The sequence below is a fragment of the Catharus ustulatus genome, chromosome 16 (assembly GCF_009819885.2).
Source record: "Catharus ustulatus isolate bCatUst1 chromosome 16, bCatUst1.pri.v2, whole genome shotgun sequence".
Classification (NCBI taxonomy): domain Eukaryota; kingdom Metazoa; phylum Chordata; class Aves; order Passeriformes; family Turdidae; genus Catharus; species Catharus ustulatus.
This window is the reverse complement of record NC_046236.1, coordinates 15,044,267-15,061,137: the sequence shown is the minus strand read 5'-3', so window position 1 is coordinate 15,061,137 and position 16,871 is coordinate 15,044,267. Positions and strand designations below refer to the sequence as shown.

The 16,871-nt window shown below is 56.8% G+C and overlaps 1 protein-coding gene across 4 annotated transcripts; it reads left to right on the top strand.

Moving 5' to 3' along the window:
• The first annotated feature begins 159 nt into the window (after window positions 1-159).
• CHTF18 (chromosome transmission fidelity factor 18) lies at window positions 160-16,696 on the top strand. Of its 4 annotated transcripts, XM_033074475.2 has the most exons (22): window positions 160-313; window positions 423-575; window positions 681-798; window positions 876-1,047; window positions 1,132-1,221; window positions 1,331-1,383; window positions 1,548-1,689; window positions 2,177-2,389; window positions 2,503-2,600; window positions 3,305-3,428; window positions 4,453-4,577; window positions 5,870-5,963; window positions 6,041-6,139; window positions 6,854-6,984; window positions 7,490-7,652; window positions 7,728-7,952; window positions 8,447-8,596; window positions 9,694-9,824; window positions 12,528-12,660; window positions 13,411-13,506; window positions 14,757-14,814; window positions 16,443-16,696. In XM_033074475.2, the coding sequence occupies exons 1-22, from the start codon at window positions 184-186 to the stop codon at window positions 16,577-16,579; spliced, it is 2,835 nt and encodes a 944-aa protein (XP_032930366.1). In that variant the 5' UTR covers window positions 160-183; the 3' UTR covers window positions 16,580-16,696. The 4 variants fall into 4 exon arrangements, with proteins under 4 accessions (XP_032930366.1, XP_032930365.1, XP_032930367.1 ...); XM_033074474.1 differs by lacking the exon at window positions 14,757-14,814; XM_033074476.1 differs by lacking the exons at window positions 14,757-14,814; window positions 16,443-16,696 and adding an exon at window positions 12,004-12,016 and having other exon boundaries at window positions 13,411-13,498.
• Window positions 16,697-16,871: the final 175 nt, after the last annotated feature.

Below are 16,871 nucleotides of genomic sequence, written 5' to 3'. Positions count from 1 at the left end.
CCCGCGCGCGCCGCGCCCAATCAGCGCCGGTTCCGCCTCCGCCCGCGCTCGCCGCGTCCAATCAGTGCCCGTTCCGCCTCCGCCCGCGCTCGCCGCGCCCAATCAGCGCCGTCCCCGCGGCGCGCGCGGGCGGAAGCGCGGCGGAGCGCGGGGCCGGTGGCGGCGGCGCGGCGGGCGCGGCCCATGGCGGGCACCGAGGATGGGCCCGAGGATGGGCTCGGTGACGGCCCCGAGGATGGGCTCGATGATGGCCCCGAGGATAACTTCTACGAGCGCTTCGCCGACGAGCTGGAGGTGCTGGCCGAGCTGGAAGGTGGGCGCTGCTGCGGCACCGGCACGGGAGGGATGGAGCGGGCGGGACCGGTGCCCGCCGCACCGCGCATCCCCTCCGGTGACCGCACCGTGCTCCGACCCTTTTACAGATGAGCCGTTCCCACCCGCCGGCCCCAAACCCTCCCAGTTCCGCAGCAAGAGGCAGCGGCCGGAGGAGCCCGATCCCCCCGGCGACTCTCCCGGTGGCACCGGGGACCGGGACGGTGTCCCCGCCATGTCCCCGGTAGCAGCCGAGCCCCGCAGTAGGTGTGACCCGGTTCCCGGGCGCTGCTGGCCGCTCTGTCCCGGCCCGAGCGCATCCCTGGGTACCAGCGCTGGGTACCAGTGATGCTCTCCCCTCGCCGCAGCCCCGAGGCCGAAGCGGCAGCGCCTGGAAGCTGCCAAGAAGCTGAATTTCGGTGTGGATGATGATGATGTGTCCTGGGATGGTGGCCCCGAGGCACCTCTGGCTCCCCACGATAGCAGGTTGGCCACGCTGAGCCCCGTTTTTAACGGGACGGAGGGAATCCCTTCCCGTGCTGAAGGGATTTGGTGTTTTCCAGCTCCAGGATGGAGATGAGTGGGATGATCCCCCTGCAGCCCACCCCACCCTCGGAAAAGAGGAGGGTCCTGAGGAGACCCCCGGTGCTGGAGGATTACATCAACGTGACATCCAGCCAGGGCTGCAGGGTGTTCCTGGTGCTGAGGGACGATCCCTGCGGGACAGGGCTGCAGGTCAGGGGGGCTCTGGGGGGCTCTGGGGGTCGGGCTGGCTCTGCAATGCTGCAGGAGGCTGCAGGCTGTGCTGGATCCTTGCAGCTCCCCGATTCCCTGCGCTGGAACGCTCGCAGGCCGCTGCACTTGCTGGGAGTGCCCTTCTCCTACCTGAAGGAGCAGGTGGATGAGGAGGTAGGACATCTCCCACGCCTTCCCCTGTGTCCCTGCTGCCTCCCAAATTCCTGTCCCCCAGCTGTGGATTGGGGGGTGTCTCTGATCCCTCTCTGTGTTTGTGCTCCAGCGTCGCAGGCAGGTTCTGGAGGCCTCCCAGCAGCTGACAGAGATCATCAACAAGTGAGATTTTGGGATGGAATCCCTCCCCAATCCCTTTCATGATCAGATTTTGGGGGACCCACAAGCATCATCATGCCCTCATCGCCCCCAGCTTGGGGAGTCTGAAATTCCCACCCTGCCCTGACTGCTGTGGGGGTTTGGGATAAATGAATTCTGTCCTGCAGCTGCCTGGGGAGCGAGCCCAGTGCTGAGAGCCCAGATCCCAGCCCGGACACAGAGCCAGCAGCCGAGGAGGAATCTGCATCCCACTGCCTGTGGGTGGACAAGTTCACGCCCCGGCGCTACATGGAGCTGCTCAGTGATGATGTGAGGTGCTGGGGCAGGAGGGGGGCTTGGCATGGGAGGGGGCAGCAGCTCTGCAGCTCTTCCTCAGTGCCATGGGGTCAGGAATTGCCTTTGGAAGCGCTGTCTGTGCTGGGAGCAGTGCTGAGTCTCAGAGCTGGGGATGCAGGTTTGCATTGGATGTTCTGGCAGAACAAACTGGAATGTGGCCAAAACGAGACAAAAAAAGCCTGGGAGGATTTTAGCCAGGGGATGTTGGCTATTTTGAGTCTTTTAGGGAATATTAGAAGTTTTGAATGTGCTGGGAGGTGCTGAGTTGAGCCAAGACAGAGCAGGGCCAGCAGGGATGGGGCTGGTGTGACTTATCCAGGAGTTCCCTGAGGGATGGGGGCTGAGCTGGGCATCTCCCCCATCCCAGGGAGATGCCCTGAGCATCCTCTCATGAAGAAGACCCTTCCTCTGCCCTCAGCTGGATTTTTTCCATGGGTTTCCCTGCCTCCCTCCCCTGCAGTACACCAACCACTGCCTGCTCAAGTGGCTCAAGCTCTGGGACACCGTGGTGTTCGGCAAGGACAAGGCTGGCAAGAAGCCCAAGCCCAGCCCTGCAGCTCATCCCCACCTCAGCCATGCCAAGGAACAGCCCAACAAGTGGAAAACCAAGGTGCAGCTCACTGAGGAGATGCTGGAGGCTGAGCTGGACCAGCACAAGAGACCCAAATACAAGGTGAGCGGGAGGGGACGTGGCTGTGGGTCCCTGTGGTGTCACCAGCTGAGGAGCAGCGTTGTCCCCTCAGTGGAGGAAGCCCTCCAGGGTCACCTCTCCTCTCTGTGCCACAGGTGGCCTTGCTCTGTGGGCCCCCTGGCCTGGGCAAGACCACGCTGGCCCACGTCATCGCCAGGCACGCGGGGTACAACGCCGTGGAGATGAACGCCAGGTGAGCCCTGGGTGAGCCCTGGGTGAGCTCTGAGTGCCAGGTGAGCCCTGAGAGAGCTCTGAATGCCAGGTGAGCCCTGAGTGAGCCCTGGGTGAGCCCTGAGTGAGCCAGGTGAGCCCTGGGTGAGCTCTGAGTGCCAGGTGAGCCCTGAGTGAGCCCTGGGTGAGCCCTGAGTGAGCTTCTGAGTGCCAGGTGAGCCCTGAGTGTCCCTGAGTGAGCCAGGTGAGCCCTGGGTGAGCCCTGGGTGAGCCCTGGGTGAACTCTGAGTGCCAGGTGAGCCCTGGGTGAGCCCTGGGTGAGCTCTGAGTGCCAGGTGAGCCTATGCTCTGCCTACAAATGGGGCCAGGTGATGCTGTCTGGAGGTGATGCTGGAGATGATGCTGTTCTGAGGTGATGCTGTTGTGGAGGTGATGTTGGAGATGATGGTGCTCTGGAGGTGATGGTGTCCTGAGATGATGCTGTTCTGGAGGTGATGCTGTTCTGGAGGTGATGCTGTTCTGGATGGGATGCTGGACGTGTGGCAGAGGTGGTGCTGATGTTCTGGAGGTGATGTTGTTCTGAGGTGACACTGTCTCGGTGCTGATGCTGGCCCCATGCCTGAGCTCACCTGTCCCCGTGTCCCCATGCCCGAGCTCACCTGTCCCCGTCTCACCTGTCCCCATGTCCCCATGCCCGAGCTCACCTGTCCCTGTGTCCTCTCCCAGCGATGACCGCAGCCCTGAGGTGTTCAGGACCAGAATTGAAGCTGCCACCCAGATGAGGTCAGTGCTGGGCTCCCACGAGAGACCCAACTGCCTCATCATCGACGAGATCGACGGCGCGCCCGCGGTGAGCTGGGGCCTGGGCCCACCCTGCATCAACCCAGACATCACCCTGACATCTGCATCATCATCAACCCAGACATCCCCCTGACACCTGCATCACCATCAGCCCTTCAAACATCACCCTGACACCTGCATCACCATCATCACCCTGACATCTGCATCATCATCAACCCTTCAAACATCCCCCTGACACCTGCATCACCATCAGCCCTTCAAACATCACCCTGACATCTGCATCATCATCAACCCAGAGATCACCCTGACATCTGCATCACCATCAACCCCAACATCACCCTGACACCTGCATCATCATCACCCTGACACCTGCATCACCATCAACCTGATACCTGCATCACCATCAACCCAGACATCACCCTGACACCTGCATCACCATCAAACATCACCCTGACACCTGCATCACCCTCAAACATCACCCTGACACCTGCATCATCATCCCCCTGACATCTCCATCACCATCACCCTGACATCTGCATCATCATCAACCCAGACATCCCCCTGACACCTGCATCACCATCAACCCAGACATCACCCTGACACCTGTATCACCATCAAACATCACCCTGACATCTGCATCATCATCAACCCTTCAAACATCACCCTGACACCTGCATCATCATCAAACATCACCCTGACATCTGCATCATCATCACCCTGACACCTGCATCATCATCAACCCAAACATCACCCTGCCATCTGCATCACCCTACTGACATCCCCATCACCATCAACCCCTCAAACATCACCCTGACACCTGTATCATCATTAACCCAAACATCACCCTGCTAACATCTACATCACCCTCAAACATCACCCTGACACCTGCATCACCATCAAACATCACCCTGACATCTCTATCATCATCACCTTGACACCTGCATCACCATCACCCTGCTAACATCTGCATCACCATCAGCCCCAAACATCACCCTGCCATCCCCATCCCCCTGGTGCCATCTCCACTCCTCCACCAGCCAGACCCCATCTCTGCCATCCTGCTGTCCCCCCAGGCCTCCATCAACGTGCTGCTGTCCATCATCCAGAGGAAGGACCGGGAGGGCGAGGCGGGCGCGGGGCGGCGGCGGCGCGAGGGGGGGCTCCTGCTCCGGCCCATCATCTGCATCTGCAATGACCAGTGAGTGCCACCTGCCCTGGGGGACAGGGACACCTCGGGGACACCTCAGGGACACCACACACAAGGACACCACACCCTGCCCCCAGACTCTCTGTTGGAGTGCAGCTCCTCAAGTCCTGGGGTTGGTTTGGGCTCCTCACAAGAGAATTCCTGAGGGAGATGGGAAGGGGCTCAGCCTGGAGGAAAGGGGGAGCAGGGGGGATTTGTGGCTCTGCACAACTCCCTGACAGGAGGGGACAGCCCCAGGCTGGGCTCTACTCCAGGGGACAGGGACAGGAGGAGAGGGAACGGCCTCAGGGGAGCTCAGGGTGGGATTTTAGGGAAAATTCCTTCATGGAAAGGGCAGTCAAGTATTGATTGGTCCAGGCTGCTCAGGGCAGTGGTGGAGTCACCATCCCTGAGATGGGGATATCATTTCATGGTGACTTGGCAGTGCTGGGGAAACAGTTGGAATCAGTACTTTGGGAGGTCTTTCTCAACCTATATAGTTCCAGGATTAAGAAGGCAATTCCCTGCTGGACTCCCAGCCCCATTCCAGGATTTAAAGGGAATTCCCTGCTGGGTTCTCTCACCCCCATTCCAGGATTTCAAGGGAATTCCTTGCTGGGCTCTCTCAGACATTTTCCAGGATTAAAAGGGAATTCCCTGTTGGGCTCTCTCAGACATTTTCCAGTATTAAAAAGGAATTCCCTGCTGGGCTCTCAGCCCCATTCCAGGATGAAAAGGGAATTCCCTGCTGGGTTCTCAACCCCATTCCAGGATTTAAAGGGAATTCTCTGCTGAACTCTCAGCCCCATTCCAGTATTAAAAGTGAATTCCCTGCTGGGCTCTCACCCCCATTCCAGGATTAAAAGGGAATTCCCTGCTGGTCTCTCTCAGACTTTTTCAGGATTTGAAGTGCATGCCCTGCTGGGTTCTCTCACCCCCATTCCAGGATTTAAAGGGAATTCCCTGCTGGGCTTTCAGCCCCATTCCAGGATTTAAAGGGAATTCCCTACTGGGTTCTCTGACCCCCATTCCAGGATTTGAAGTGCATTCCCTGCCGGGCTCTGACCCCCATTCCAGGATTTAAAGGGAATTCCCTGCCGGGCTCTGACCCCCATTCCAGGATTTAAAGGGAATTCCCTGCTGGGTTCTCTGACCCCCATTCCAGGATTTGAAGTGCATTCCCTGCTGGGTTCTCTGACCCCCATTCCAGGATTTGAAGTGCATTCCCTGCTGGTCTCTCTCAGACATTTTTCAGGATTTGGAGTGCATTCCCTGCCGGGCTCTGACCCCTGTTCCCTCCCCAGGTTCGTGCCCGCTCTCCGCCCGCTCCGGCAGCAATCCTTCCTGCTCAGCTTCCCCCGCACCGCTCCCTCCCGGCTGGCCCAGCGCCTCAGCGAGGTATGGGGACACCCAGGGCCCCCCTGTCCCCTGGCTGTGTCCCCTGGCTGCCCCTGAGCCCTGTCCTGCCCCGGCAGATCGCTCTCCAGCAGGGAATGCGGGCGGACACGGGAGCGCTGCTGGCGCTCTGCGAGAAAACCGACAGCGACATCCGCTCCTGCATCAACACCCTGCAGGTGTGGGGACACTGCTGGGGCCTGGGGACATGGAAATGGCCCTGGGGACACTGCTGGGGCTCTGGGGACACTGCCAGGAGCCTGGGGATGGCCTTGGGAACACTGCTGGGAGCCTGGGGACATGGAAATGGCCCTGGGGACATGGAAATGGCCTTGGGAACATGGGGATGGCCCTGGGGACACAAGGATGGCTCTGGGGACACAGGGAGGGCTCTGGGGACACAGGGAGGGCTCTGGGGACACTGAGATGGCTCTGGGGACACTGGGATGACCATCAGGACACAGAGATGGCTCTGGGGACACAGGGATGGCTCTGGGGACACTGGGATGGCCATCAGGACACAGGGATGGCTCTGGGGACACAGGGATGGCCATCAGGACACAGGGATGGCTCTGGGGACACTGAGATGGCTCTGGGGACACTGGGATGACCATCAGGACACAGGGATGGCTCTGGGGACACTGGGATGGCCATGGGGACACAGGGATGGCCATCAGGACACAGGAATGGCTCTGGGGACAAGCTCCTGCTGCAGCTCCAGGCTCACACGGGGACAGAGGGGACAAAAGTCCCTTGCAGGCAGCTCCTGGAGCATCACCCTGGGCTGTTGATGCCCACACATGGAGTGGGGGGTGTCCAGCTGTGTCCATCTGTGTCCAGCTGTTCCAGGGCTGTGGGATCCCCTCCATCCCCTCCATCTCCATCCCCTGCAGTTCCTGCACGGCCGGGGGCAGAAGGAGCTCAGTGTGCAGCTGGTGCAGACCATGAGGATTGGCCTGAAGGACCAGAACAAGGGGCTCTTCTCCATCTGGCAGGAGATCTTCCAGCTGCCCAAGCCCCAGAGGTAGGAGGGGAGGGGGTTTTAGATCTGGGGGGGTGTTTGGGGGGGGTGTTCCCATTTCCCAGAGAAGCTGTGGCTGGCCCTGGATCCCTGGCAGTGTCCAAGGGTTGGGGTTTGGGGAGATGTTCTGGAGGGTCTTGAGGGGATTTGTGTCCATCATGGAATGGTTTGGGTTGGAAAGACCTCAGAGCCCATCCAGGGCCACCCCTGCCATGGCAGGGACACCTCCCACTGTCCCCATCCAGCCTGGCCTTGGGCACTGCCAGGGATGCAGGGGCAGCCACAGCAAATCTGGGAATTCTATTCCAGGTGCTCCCGCCCTCCCAGAAATTTTCCTTCCCAATATTCCCTGTAAACCTTTTCTCTCTCAGTCTGAAGCCATTCCAGGTGTTTTGTTACCACTCCACTTACTGCCAATAATTCAGTTCAGTTTCCAAGCATCCAAATATTCCCTGCTGGCCCCTCCAGCCCAGGGAAACGCTCAGCTCTTCCCTCTGTGCTCCTGCAGGCACAGGATAGGAATGGATCCCTCCCTGCCAGCCCAGCTCCTGCTGGGGGACGAGGAGCTGTCCCACCCTGGGGGCTCAGGGGGCTTCAGCTCCTCCTCCCAGCGCTTCCACCACATCCTGCAGCTCTCCATCTCCTCGGGGGAGCAGGACAAGCTGGCCCAGGTGAGAGCAGCCACGGGGCTGGAGCTGGGTGGGACAGTCAGCTGGGATCCCTCTGATCCCTTCCCACCCTTCCAGGGCCTGTTTGAGAACTTCCTGAAGATGAAGGTGCGAGATTCCAGCCTGGGCTCCGTGTGCCTGGCCCTGGAGTGGCTGAGCTTCTCAGACCTGCTGGGCAGGGCCGTGCTGCAGGGTCAGAGCTTCCAGCTGCTGCGCTACCTGCCCTTCCTGCCCGTGGCTTTCCACCTGCTCTTCGCCGCCTCCTCCATCCCCCGGCTCGCCTACCCCAGCAGCCAGCCCGAGGTGAGCCCAGCCCAGCAGGGACAGCTTTTTACCCCCTGTTCCTTACAGAATAATTATCAAACCCATATTGTTCTATTGGATACATTGATCTTATCCAACATGGATTATTGTGATTTCCATCAGTCCCCAAACATCCTTTCTCATGATTCTTGTTACGATTAGATCACTTCTCATGATTCTTGTTACGATTACATTGCTCCTCATGATTCTTGTTACAACTAAACAATCATATATTCAATTTACCAAACAATTACTGCATTTAACAATCACATTATCTATCACACAATCATTACACAGGTGCAGTTTCACATCATCTAATAAAGACAAAGCTCAACATTCATTCCCAGGCCCGGTTCCCTTTCCCTTTCTCTCCACCCCCTGAATCCATTCTACACAACTCCCATGATTTTAGAAACACTTTTAACCCTGTGCCAGCTGTGGCCCAGCTGTGGCTGTGCAGGGCCAGCTCCCTGAGGTGCCAGTGCTGTCCCCAGGCCGTGGCCAAGCTGAGCCAGATGCAGAACGTGCTGCTGTCGGTGGTGTCGGGGATGGCGCCGGGCGCGCGCGGCCGCGCGGGGCTGCAGGAGCTGGTGCTGGACGTGCTGAGCCTGCTGCTGGACATCATCGCGCCCAGACTGCGGCCTGTGAGTGTGCCCGGCCCCCAAACTGTCACCTGGGAGTGTCCCCAGCCACCTGGGAGTGTCCCCACCCCTCAAACTGTGACCTGTGAGTGTGCCCGGCCCCCAAACTGTGACCTGTGAGTGTCCCCAGCCCTCAAACTGTGACCTGGGAGTGTGCCCGGCCCCCAGTGCCACCTGGGAGTGTCCCCAACCCCCCCAGTGCCACCTGGGAGTGTCCCCAACCCTCAAACTGTGACCTGGGAGTGTGCCCGGCCCCCAGTGACACCTGGGAGTGTCCCCAACCCCCCCAGTGCCACCTGGGAGTGTCCCCAGCCTGTCCCCAGCCCTCAAACTGCCACCTGGGAGTGTCCCCAGCCACCTGTGACTGTCCCCAGCCTGTCCCCAGTCCTCAAACTGTGACCTGGGAGTGTCCCCAGCCCGCCAAGTGCCACCTGGGAGTGTCCCCAGCCCTCAAACTGCCACCTGGGAGTGTCCCCAGCCTGTCCCCAGCCTCCCAAGTGCCACCTGAGAGTGTCCCCAGCCCTCAAACTGTGACCTGGGAATGTCCCCAGCCACCTGTGACTGTCCCCAGAATGTCCCCAACCTGTCCCCAGCCCCCAGCTGTCACCTGGGAGTGTCCCCAGTCTTCAAACTGCCACCTGAGAGTGTCCCCAGCTCTGAAACTGCCACCTGGGAGTGTCCCCAGCCACCTGGGAGTGTCCCCAGCCCTCAAACTGTGACTTGTGAGCATCCTCACCCCTCAAACTGTGACCTGTGAGTGTCCCCAGCCTGTCCCCAGCCCTCAAACTGTGACCTGTGAGCATCCCCACCCCTCAAACCGTGACCTGTGAGTGTCCCCAGCACCCAAACTGCCACCTGTGAGTGTCCCCAGCCCTCAAACTGTGACCTGTGAGCATCCCCAGCACCCAAACTGCCACCTGTGAGTGTCCCCAGCCTGTCCCCAGCCCCTGGCCCTGCTGTAACCCCTCTGCCAACCCCTCCCTGCTGAGCTATCCTGGATTTCTGTCCCAAATCTAAAGCTGATCTGGGTCCTTGCTCACACCCACACGCTGTGCTTGGGCTGGTTGGGGTTTCCAAGCTGTGTGCTGTCCCCTGGCCAGGTGAACACGCAGCTCTACAGCCTGAAGGAGAAGCAGCAGCTGGCTGAGCTCATCAGCACCATGCTCACCTACAACCTGACCTACCTGCAGGAGCGCCTGCCCGAGGGCCAGTACGTCTTCAAGCTGGACCCGTGAGTGCTGGGGCTGGGGACGGGCTGTGGGACCCCAAATCCTTCCCTGGGGAGGGGCTGGGCTGAGTTCCCAGAGAGCTGTGGCTGCCCCTGGGTCCCTGGAAGTGTCCAAGGCCAGGCTGGATGGGAATTGGAGCAGGTGTGCTGGTTTGGAGGAGTGGTGTTTGCTGAGAAAGGCAGGAACCTCTCTTGGAATGGAAAATGTAAATCCCCTCCTTAAAAATTATTATAATTTTGGAATTAAGGGGCTTTGAGGCAAAGATATGGGAATAGGAATAACAGTTCTTTACTAGGAAAATTAAAATATAAATACAGTATTACCAAAAAAACCCCAAAACCCAAATCAATAAAGTCAGAATCCAAGCTGACACCGGTCACTCAGGGTGTTGGCAGCAGTCCCATTCCATGGTGGCTGCATCCTCCTGCAGTGACAGATGTGGCTCAGCTGGAGCAGTGCTCCTGTACAAGGTGCAGTTTCCTCCCAAGCTCCAGGGATGATGTGGAAGGGTCTGGTTTTCCTCTGGGATCCAGTGGGAAAGGCTGCTCTGATGTCCCAAATCTCAGATTTTATCTGGGTAGGAAATGTTTGGCTCCTCCCCTGGCTGGAGCATCTCCCCATGGGATGATGGAATTTTATCAGCCATGCCCTGGGATCCATGGCCATGAACAGGAGAGATCTCCTGGAGGGAGGATGGGCTGTGAAAGATAAAGAACACTGCCCCAGCTGGTTTATAACAGATAATCCATTAACAGGAGATATCCCACAGAGATCAGGATCGCTGCCCCACCTGGTTTTACACATGACCCATTAACAGCAGATGTCTCCTGGAAGAAAGTTGGGTTGTAAAAAGTTAAACAACACTGCCCCACCTGGTTTTTAACAGCTGGCCCATTAACAGGGATTATCTCTCATAGAGATCAGGATCACTGCCACAGCTGGTTTAACATTGGTGACAAAATCCAGACTTTTGGTCACATCCTGTATTGCAACCCAAGACACCAGGGCTGGAGCTGGAGGATTTTAGGATCCCTCCCAACCCCAACCCAAACCATTCCAGGATTTTGTGATGATTCTCAGGAAGAATTTAGGATTTTTGGCTTTGTTACAACTTTTATTTGACAGCTGAGTTCTGAGGGGCTGCAGAGCCACCTCTTGGGGCTTTGCTGCTTTTGTTTTAGGGGCAATAATTGTGGATAAATGGTGGATAAATAGTGAATAAATTGTGAATAAATAATGGGTTAATAGTGAATAAGTAGTTAATAAATAGTGGATAAACAGTGAATAAATTATGGATAAATAGTAAATAAATTGTGAATAAGTAATGGATAAATAGTGACTAAAAGTGGATAAATAATGGATAAATAGTGAATAAATGGTGGATAAATAATGGATAAATAGTGAATAAATGGTGAATAAATAATGGATAAATAGTGGATAGAAGCCCATCCTGATTCCCTGTTTTTCTGGGCTGCAGGCTGTGTGGATCTGGGTGTTTTTTTGGGATTAATTCTCTGTTTTTCTGTGCTGGAGCTGTGCAGATCTGGGTGGTTTTTGGGATTAATTCTCTGACTTTCTGTGCTGCAGGCTGTGCAGATCTGGGTGTTTTTTGGGATTATTTCCCTTTTTATCTTTTGCAGATCTGTGTGTTTTTTAGGATTAATTCCCTGATTTTCTGTGCTGGAACTGTGCAGATCTGGGTGCTTTTTAGAGGTTTAATTCCCTGTTTTGTGTGCTGCAGCAATGTAGAGGCTGTGTGGTTTTGGGATTAATTCCCTGTTTTGTGTGCTGCAGCCTGTACAGATCTGGGTGTTTTTGGGGTTTAATTCCCTGTTTTTTCCTATACAGATCTGTGTATTTTTTGGGTTTAATTCCCTGTTTTTGTGTGCTGCAGCCTGTGCAGATATGTGTGGTTTTGGGGGTTGATTCCCTGTTTTTTTCCTGTATAGATCTGTGTGGTTTTGGGGGTTAATTCCCTGTTTTTTTCCTGTACAAGTCTGTGGTTTTTAGGTTTAATTCCCTGTTTTGTGTGGTGCAGCAATGTGGAGGCTGGGTATTTTTGGGTTTAATTCCCTGTTTTCTTATTGTACATATCTGTGTGTTTTGGGGTTTAATTCCCTGGTTTTTTCCTGTACATATCTGTGTATTTTGTGTTTAATTCCCTGGTTTTGTGTGCTGCAGCAATGTGGAGGCTGTGTGTTTTTGAGATTAATTCCCTGTTTTTTGCTGTGCAGATCTGTGTGTTTTTGGGTTTAATTCCCTGTTTTTCTGTGTGCTGCAGCAATGTGGAGGCTGTGTGTTTTTTGGGATTGATTCCGTTTTCGCTGTGCAGATCTGGGTGGTTTTGTGGGTTAATTCCCTGTTTTTTTGCTGTACATATCTGTGTGTTTTTGGGTTTAATTCCCTGTTTTTTCCTGTACATATCTGTGTGTTTTTGGGTTTAATTCCCTGTTTTTTCCTGTACATATCTGTGTGTTTTTGTGTTTAATTCCCTGTTTTTGTGTGTGCTGCAGCAATGTGGAGGCTGTGTGTTTTTGGGGGTTGATTCCCTGTTTTTGGCTGTACAGATCTGTGGTTTTTAGGGGTTTAATCCATTCTTTTTGTGTGTGCTGCAGCAATGTGGAGGCTGTGTGGTTCTGGGTTTAATTCCCTGTTTTTTCCTGTACAGATCTGTGTGTTTTTGTGTTTAATTCCCTGTTTTGCAGCAATGTGGAGGCTGTGTGCCGTTTCCCAGCCCTGCCTGCCCGCAGACAGCTCAGCTACCAGGCCAAGCAGCTCATTGCCAGGGAGATTGAGCTGGAGAAGATGAGGAGGGCAGAGGCAAGAAACCTGGCCCAGGTGGGCAACCCCAAAATCCCAAATGGCTCCCAGGGCTGGGCATGTGCAGAAAACCCCTGGGGATGGATTTTTATTTTTTTTTCCCCAAAAGCAGCCAGTGGATTTGGCTGCAGGAGTGGAAATCCAGGATTAACCTCCCTGAGCTGCAGATGTCTCAGTGCACAGCTGGGCTGGGCTGGAGGGCTCAGATTTTTGCAGGAATTCTGGGGGGAGTTCAAGGTTTGAACAGTTCCAATCTCCAGGGAGGAGGTGGGAATTTGAAATGGGAATTTGAGGTGGGAATTTTTTGGGTTGCTGTTTGTGAGAGATGAACTCTTCCCCTGGCTGCTGCACTTCCAAAAATCCCAAATCCCCCAGAGTGGCTGTGCCCACTGTCCTGGAGGCAGGAAAAGATGGGAAGGGGTGGAAAAAGTGGAGAAAGATCCTGGGTGTAGCCAATGCCTGCCCTGCCCTGGTGCCAGCAGGGTAATTAATCCCTGGGAGCCCCTTGGAGCAGGAGAAAGGCTCCTGAGGGATGTGTGGGACAAAGAGAAGCTGCAAAAACATCTCTGAGGGCTCCTTGTTTACATGGTGTGGATGTGACACCCCAGGGAAAGGGGCTTCAGCTGGGGCTGGAAATGATGGAAAAATCTTTGGGGTTTTGCAGGGGGTGGCTGGGATGGGGGACAAGGGGGTGACAGATGCTCAGTGCACAAATCTGGAGCTCAGCCACCCCAAAAGGAGCCTGGTGCAGGTTTGTTGTCCCCACAGGACCCTGGGAATGGCCTTGGGGAGGAGCCAGCAGAGACCCCCAGCCACCAGCAGCGCCTGGAGCACCTCGTGAGGAGAGCAGCAGTGCAGGACAAGGTCAGGCCCCAAGTCCTGCTCCAATCACTGCCTCGATTCCTGTCCCAATTTCTGCCTCAATCCCTGCCCCAATCCCTGCCCCAATCCTGCCCCATCCCTGCCTCAATTCCTGCCTCAATCCCTGTCCCAATCCCTGTCCCAATCCCTGCCCCAATCACTGCCTCAATTCCTGCTCCAATTCCTGCCCCATCCTGCCCCAACCCTGCCTCAATCCCTGCCTCGATTCCTGTCCCAATTTCTGCCCTAAGCCCTGCTCCAACCCTGCCTCAATCCCTGTCCCAATCCCTGCTCCAACCCTGCCCCAATCCCTGTCCCAATCCTTGCCTCAATCCCTGTCCCCATCCTGCCTCAATTCCTGCTCCAATTCCTGCCCCAATCCCTGCCCAAATCCTGCCCCACTCCCTCCTCCAACCCCTGCCCCATTCCTGCCACAATCCCTGTCCCAATCCCTGTCCCAATCCCTGCTCCAATCCCTGCCTCAATCCCTGTCCCAATCCCTGTCCCAATCCCTGTCCCAATCCCTACCCCAATCCCTGTCCCAATCCCTGTCCCAATCCCTACCCCAATCCCTGTCCCAATCCCTGTCCCAATCCCTACCCCAATCCCTGTCCCAATTCCTGCCACAATCCCTGTCCCAATCCCTGTCCCAATCCCTGTCCCAATCCCTACCCCAATCCCTGTCCCAATCCCTGTCCCAATCCCTACCCCAATCCCTGTCCCAATCCCTACCCCAATCCCTGTCCCAATTCCTGCCCCAATCCCTGTCCAATCCTGCCCCAATCCCTGCCCCAGTTCCCCCTTCCTGTGCTGCCAGGCACTCCCTGGCTCCCCTGGGATTTGGTTTTCCAGTGCAGTTTCCTTTCCTAGCCCAGCTCAGCTCGGTGTGTGCCCTGAAGGCAGCGCTGGGCTGGGCTGGGCTGGGGCTGGGTGATGTTTTGGGTGTCCCAGGGAGGTTTCAGGGCTGGGGGAGGGAAGAGCTGGAATTGCTGGATTTGAGCTCTGGGGGAAAGCAGCTTGGAAAAGGGAATGATCCCAGCCTTGGGCTCCAGGAGGAGCTGGGATCATTCCCTGCCCCTCTCCAGCCCTTTGCTGAGTCTCACACTTTGCCTTTCCCCACATTTGGTGCAGTTTGCATGGCCAGGCCCTTCCTGCAGGATTTGCATTTGGGGGGATCCTGTGTCCCTCTGAGCAGCAGCTGCAGCTGCAGGGGCTCCAGAGCCAGCTCAGTTCCTGCTTTTCCCTTCCCACAGCCCGAGGTGGATTTCTTTGGGAGGCCTCTGCAGCGGAAAGAGGCGGCCACGGCCCCGGGTGGGTGACACAGGGATGGGGTGGGAGACACAGGGATGGGGTGGGTGACACAGGGATGGGGTGACACAGGGACAGGGTGACAGGGACAGGGTGACAGGGACAGGGTGGGTGACACAGGGACAGGGTGGGTGATACAGGGATGGGGTGGGTGACACAGGGACAGGGTGGGTGACACAGGGATGGGGTGACACAGGGATGGGGTGGGTGACACAGGGACGGGGTGGGTGACACAGGGACAGGGTGTCCCTGAGCTCTGGGTGGGTGTCACAGAGACAGGGTGGGTGACACAGGGATGGGGTGGGTGACACAGGGACAGGGTGGGTGACACAGGGATGGGGTGACACAGGGACAGGGTGGGTGACACAGGGATGGGGTGGGTGACACAGGGACAGGGTGGGTGACACAGGGATGGGGTGACACAGGGACAGGGTGACAGGGACAGGGTGACAGGGACAGGGTGGGTGACACAGGGACAGGGTGGGTGATACAGGGACAGGGTGACAGGGACAGAGTGGGTGACACAGGGACAGGGTGACACAGGGATGGGGTGGGTGACACAGAGACAGGGTGGGTGACAAAGGGACAGGGTGGGTGACACAGGGACAGGGTGGGTGACAAAGGGACAGGATGACACAGGAACAGGGTGACAAAGGGATGGGGTGACACAGGGACAGGGTGGGTGACACAGGGACAAAGTGTCCTTGAGCTCTGGGTGAGTGACACAGGGACAGGGTGGCCCTGAACTCTGGGTAAGTGGCAAAGGGACAAAGTGGCTCCAATCTCAGGTGTGTGGCACAGGGACAAAGTGGCCCTGATCCCTGAGTGGGTGGCACAGGGACAGAGTGGCCCCAGGTGCTCTCCCCATTCCCAGCACCAAAAAGGGGCTCCTGTCCCTCAACCCTGTCCCCAGGGGACAGCAGCAGGGACAAACAGAGCCCAGGGCAGCTGGCAGAGAGTTCCTGGGGGAAGCCCAGGGGTTCTGCCCATCCAGAGGGAATTTGGGGTGCTGGGACAACCCCAGGGGTTCTGCCCATCCAGAGGGAATTTGGGGTGCTGGGCTGGGACAATCCCAGGGGTTCTGTCCATCCAGAGGGAATTTGGGGTGCTGGGACAATCCCAGGGGTTCTGCCCCATCCAGAGGGAATTTGGGGTGCTGGGACAATCCCAGGGGTTCTGCCCCATCCAGAGGGAATTTGGGGTGCTGGGCTGGGACAATCCCAGGGGTTCTGCCCATCCAGAGGGAATTTGGGGTGCTGGGCTGGGACAATCCCAGGGGTTCTGCCCCATCCAGAGGGAATTTGGGGTGCTGGGCTGGGACAATCCCAAGGGTTCTGCCCATCCAGAGAGAATTTGGGGTGCTGGGACAATCCCAGGGGTTCTGCCCCATCCAGAGGGAATTTGGGGTGCTGGGACAATCCCAGGGGTTCTGCCCCATCCAGAGGGAATTTGGGGTGCTGGGCTGGGACAATCCCAGGGGTTCTGCCCATCCAGAGGGAATTTGGGGTGCTGGGACATTGCAGCAGCCACATCAGCTCTGCCCTCCCCACATCCCAGCCAGGCCTTCCCTCCCCTCTCCACCTCTCAGCTGAGCCCTTGCAGGTTTTTAGAAGTTGATTCTGCCCCTGCAGCCCCTCAGGAGGGCAGGGAGGAGTCCCTGGAGGTGCAGATGGGGAAGGCTGTGGGCAGGAGCGACGTCTGGTTCCGCTTCAACGAGGGATTCTCCAACGCTGTCAGGAGGAACCTTTACATCAGGGACCTGCTCTAGCAGCACTGCAGGGGCTGCAGCTCCAGGGGTTTGCTTCTCTGACCTTCTTGGTGCAGGGTTTTTTGTTCCCTGCTTGTTTTGTTTAAAAAAAAAGAAATAAATTTCTTAAAAAATTCAGTAGGGAAGTATTGCTGTGTTTATTTCAGTTATAAACCTTGGGGTGCCAGATCCTGCCTGGGGTGCTGAGTGAGATCCTACAGCGTACAAAAGTATCTAAAATCACTAAAAACAGGGGGTTTATAAAAAGCTTCTTTACAAGTTGCAAAATCTGCCTTTTTGGGGTGCAGAAGTG

Bases quoted from the DNA above. Each gene is read 5' to 3' on its own strand.
- CHTF18 (XM_033074474.1), top strand. From the start codon at position 184: ATGGCGGGCACCGAGGATGGGCCCGAGGATGGGCTCGGTGACGGCCCC. The intron at 1,384-1,547 runs GTGAGATTTTGG...TCTGTCCTGCAG, and splicing joins CTGACAGAGATCATCAACAA to CTGCCTGGGGAGCGAGCCCA. The intron at 7,653-7,727 runs GTGAGAGCAGCC...CCACCCTTCCAG, and splicing joins AGCAGGACAAGCTGGCCCAG to GGCCTGTTTGAGAACTTCCT.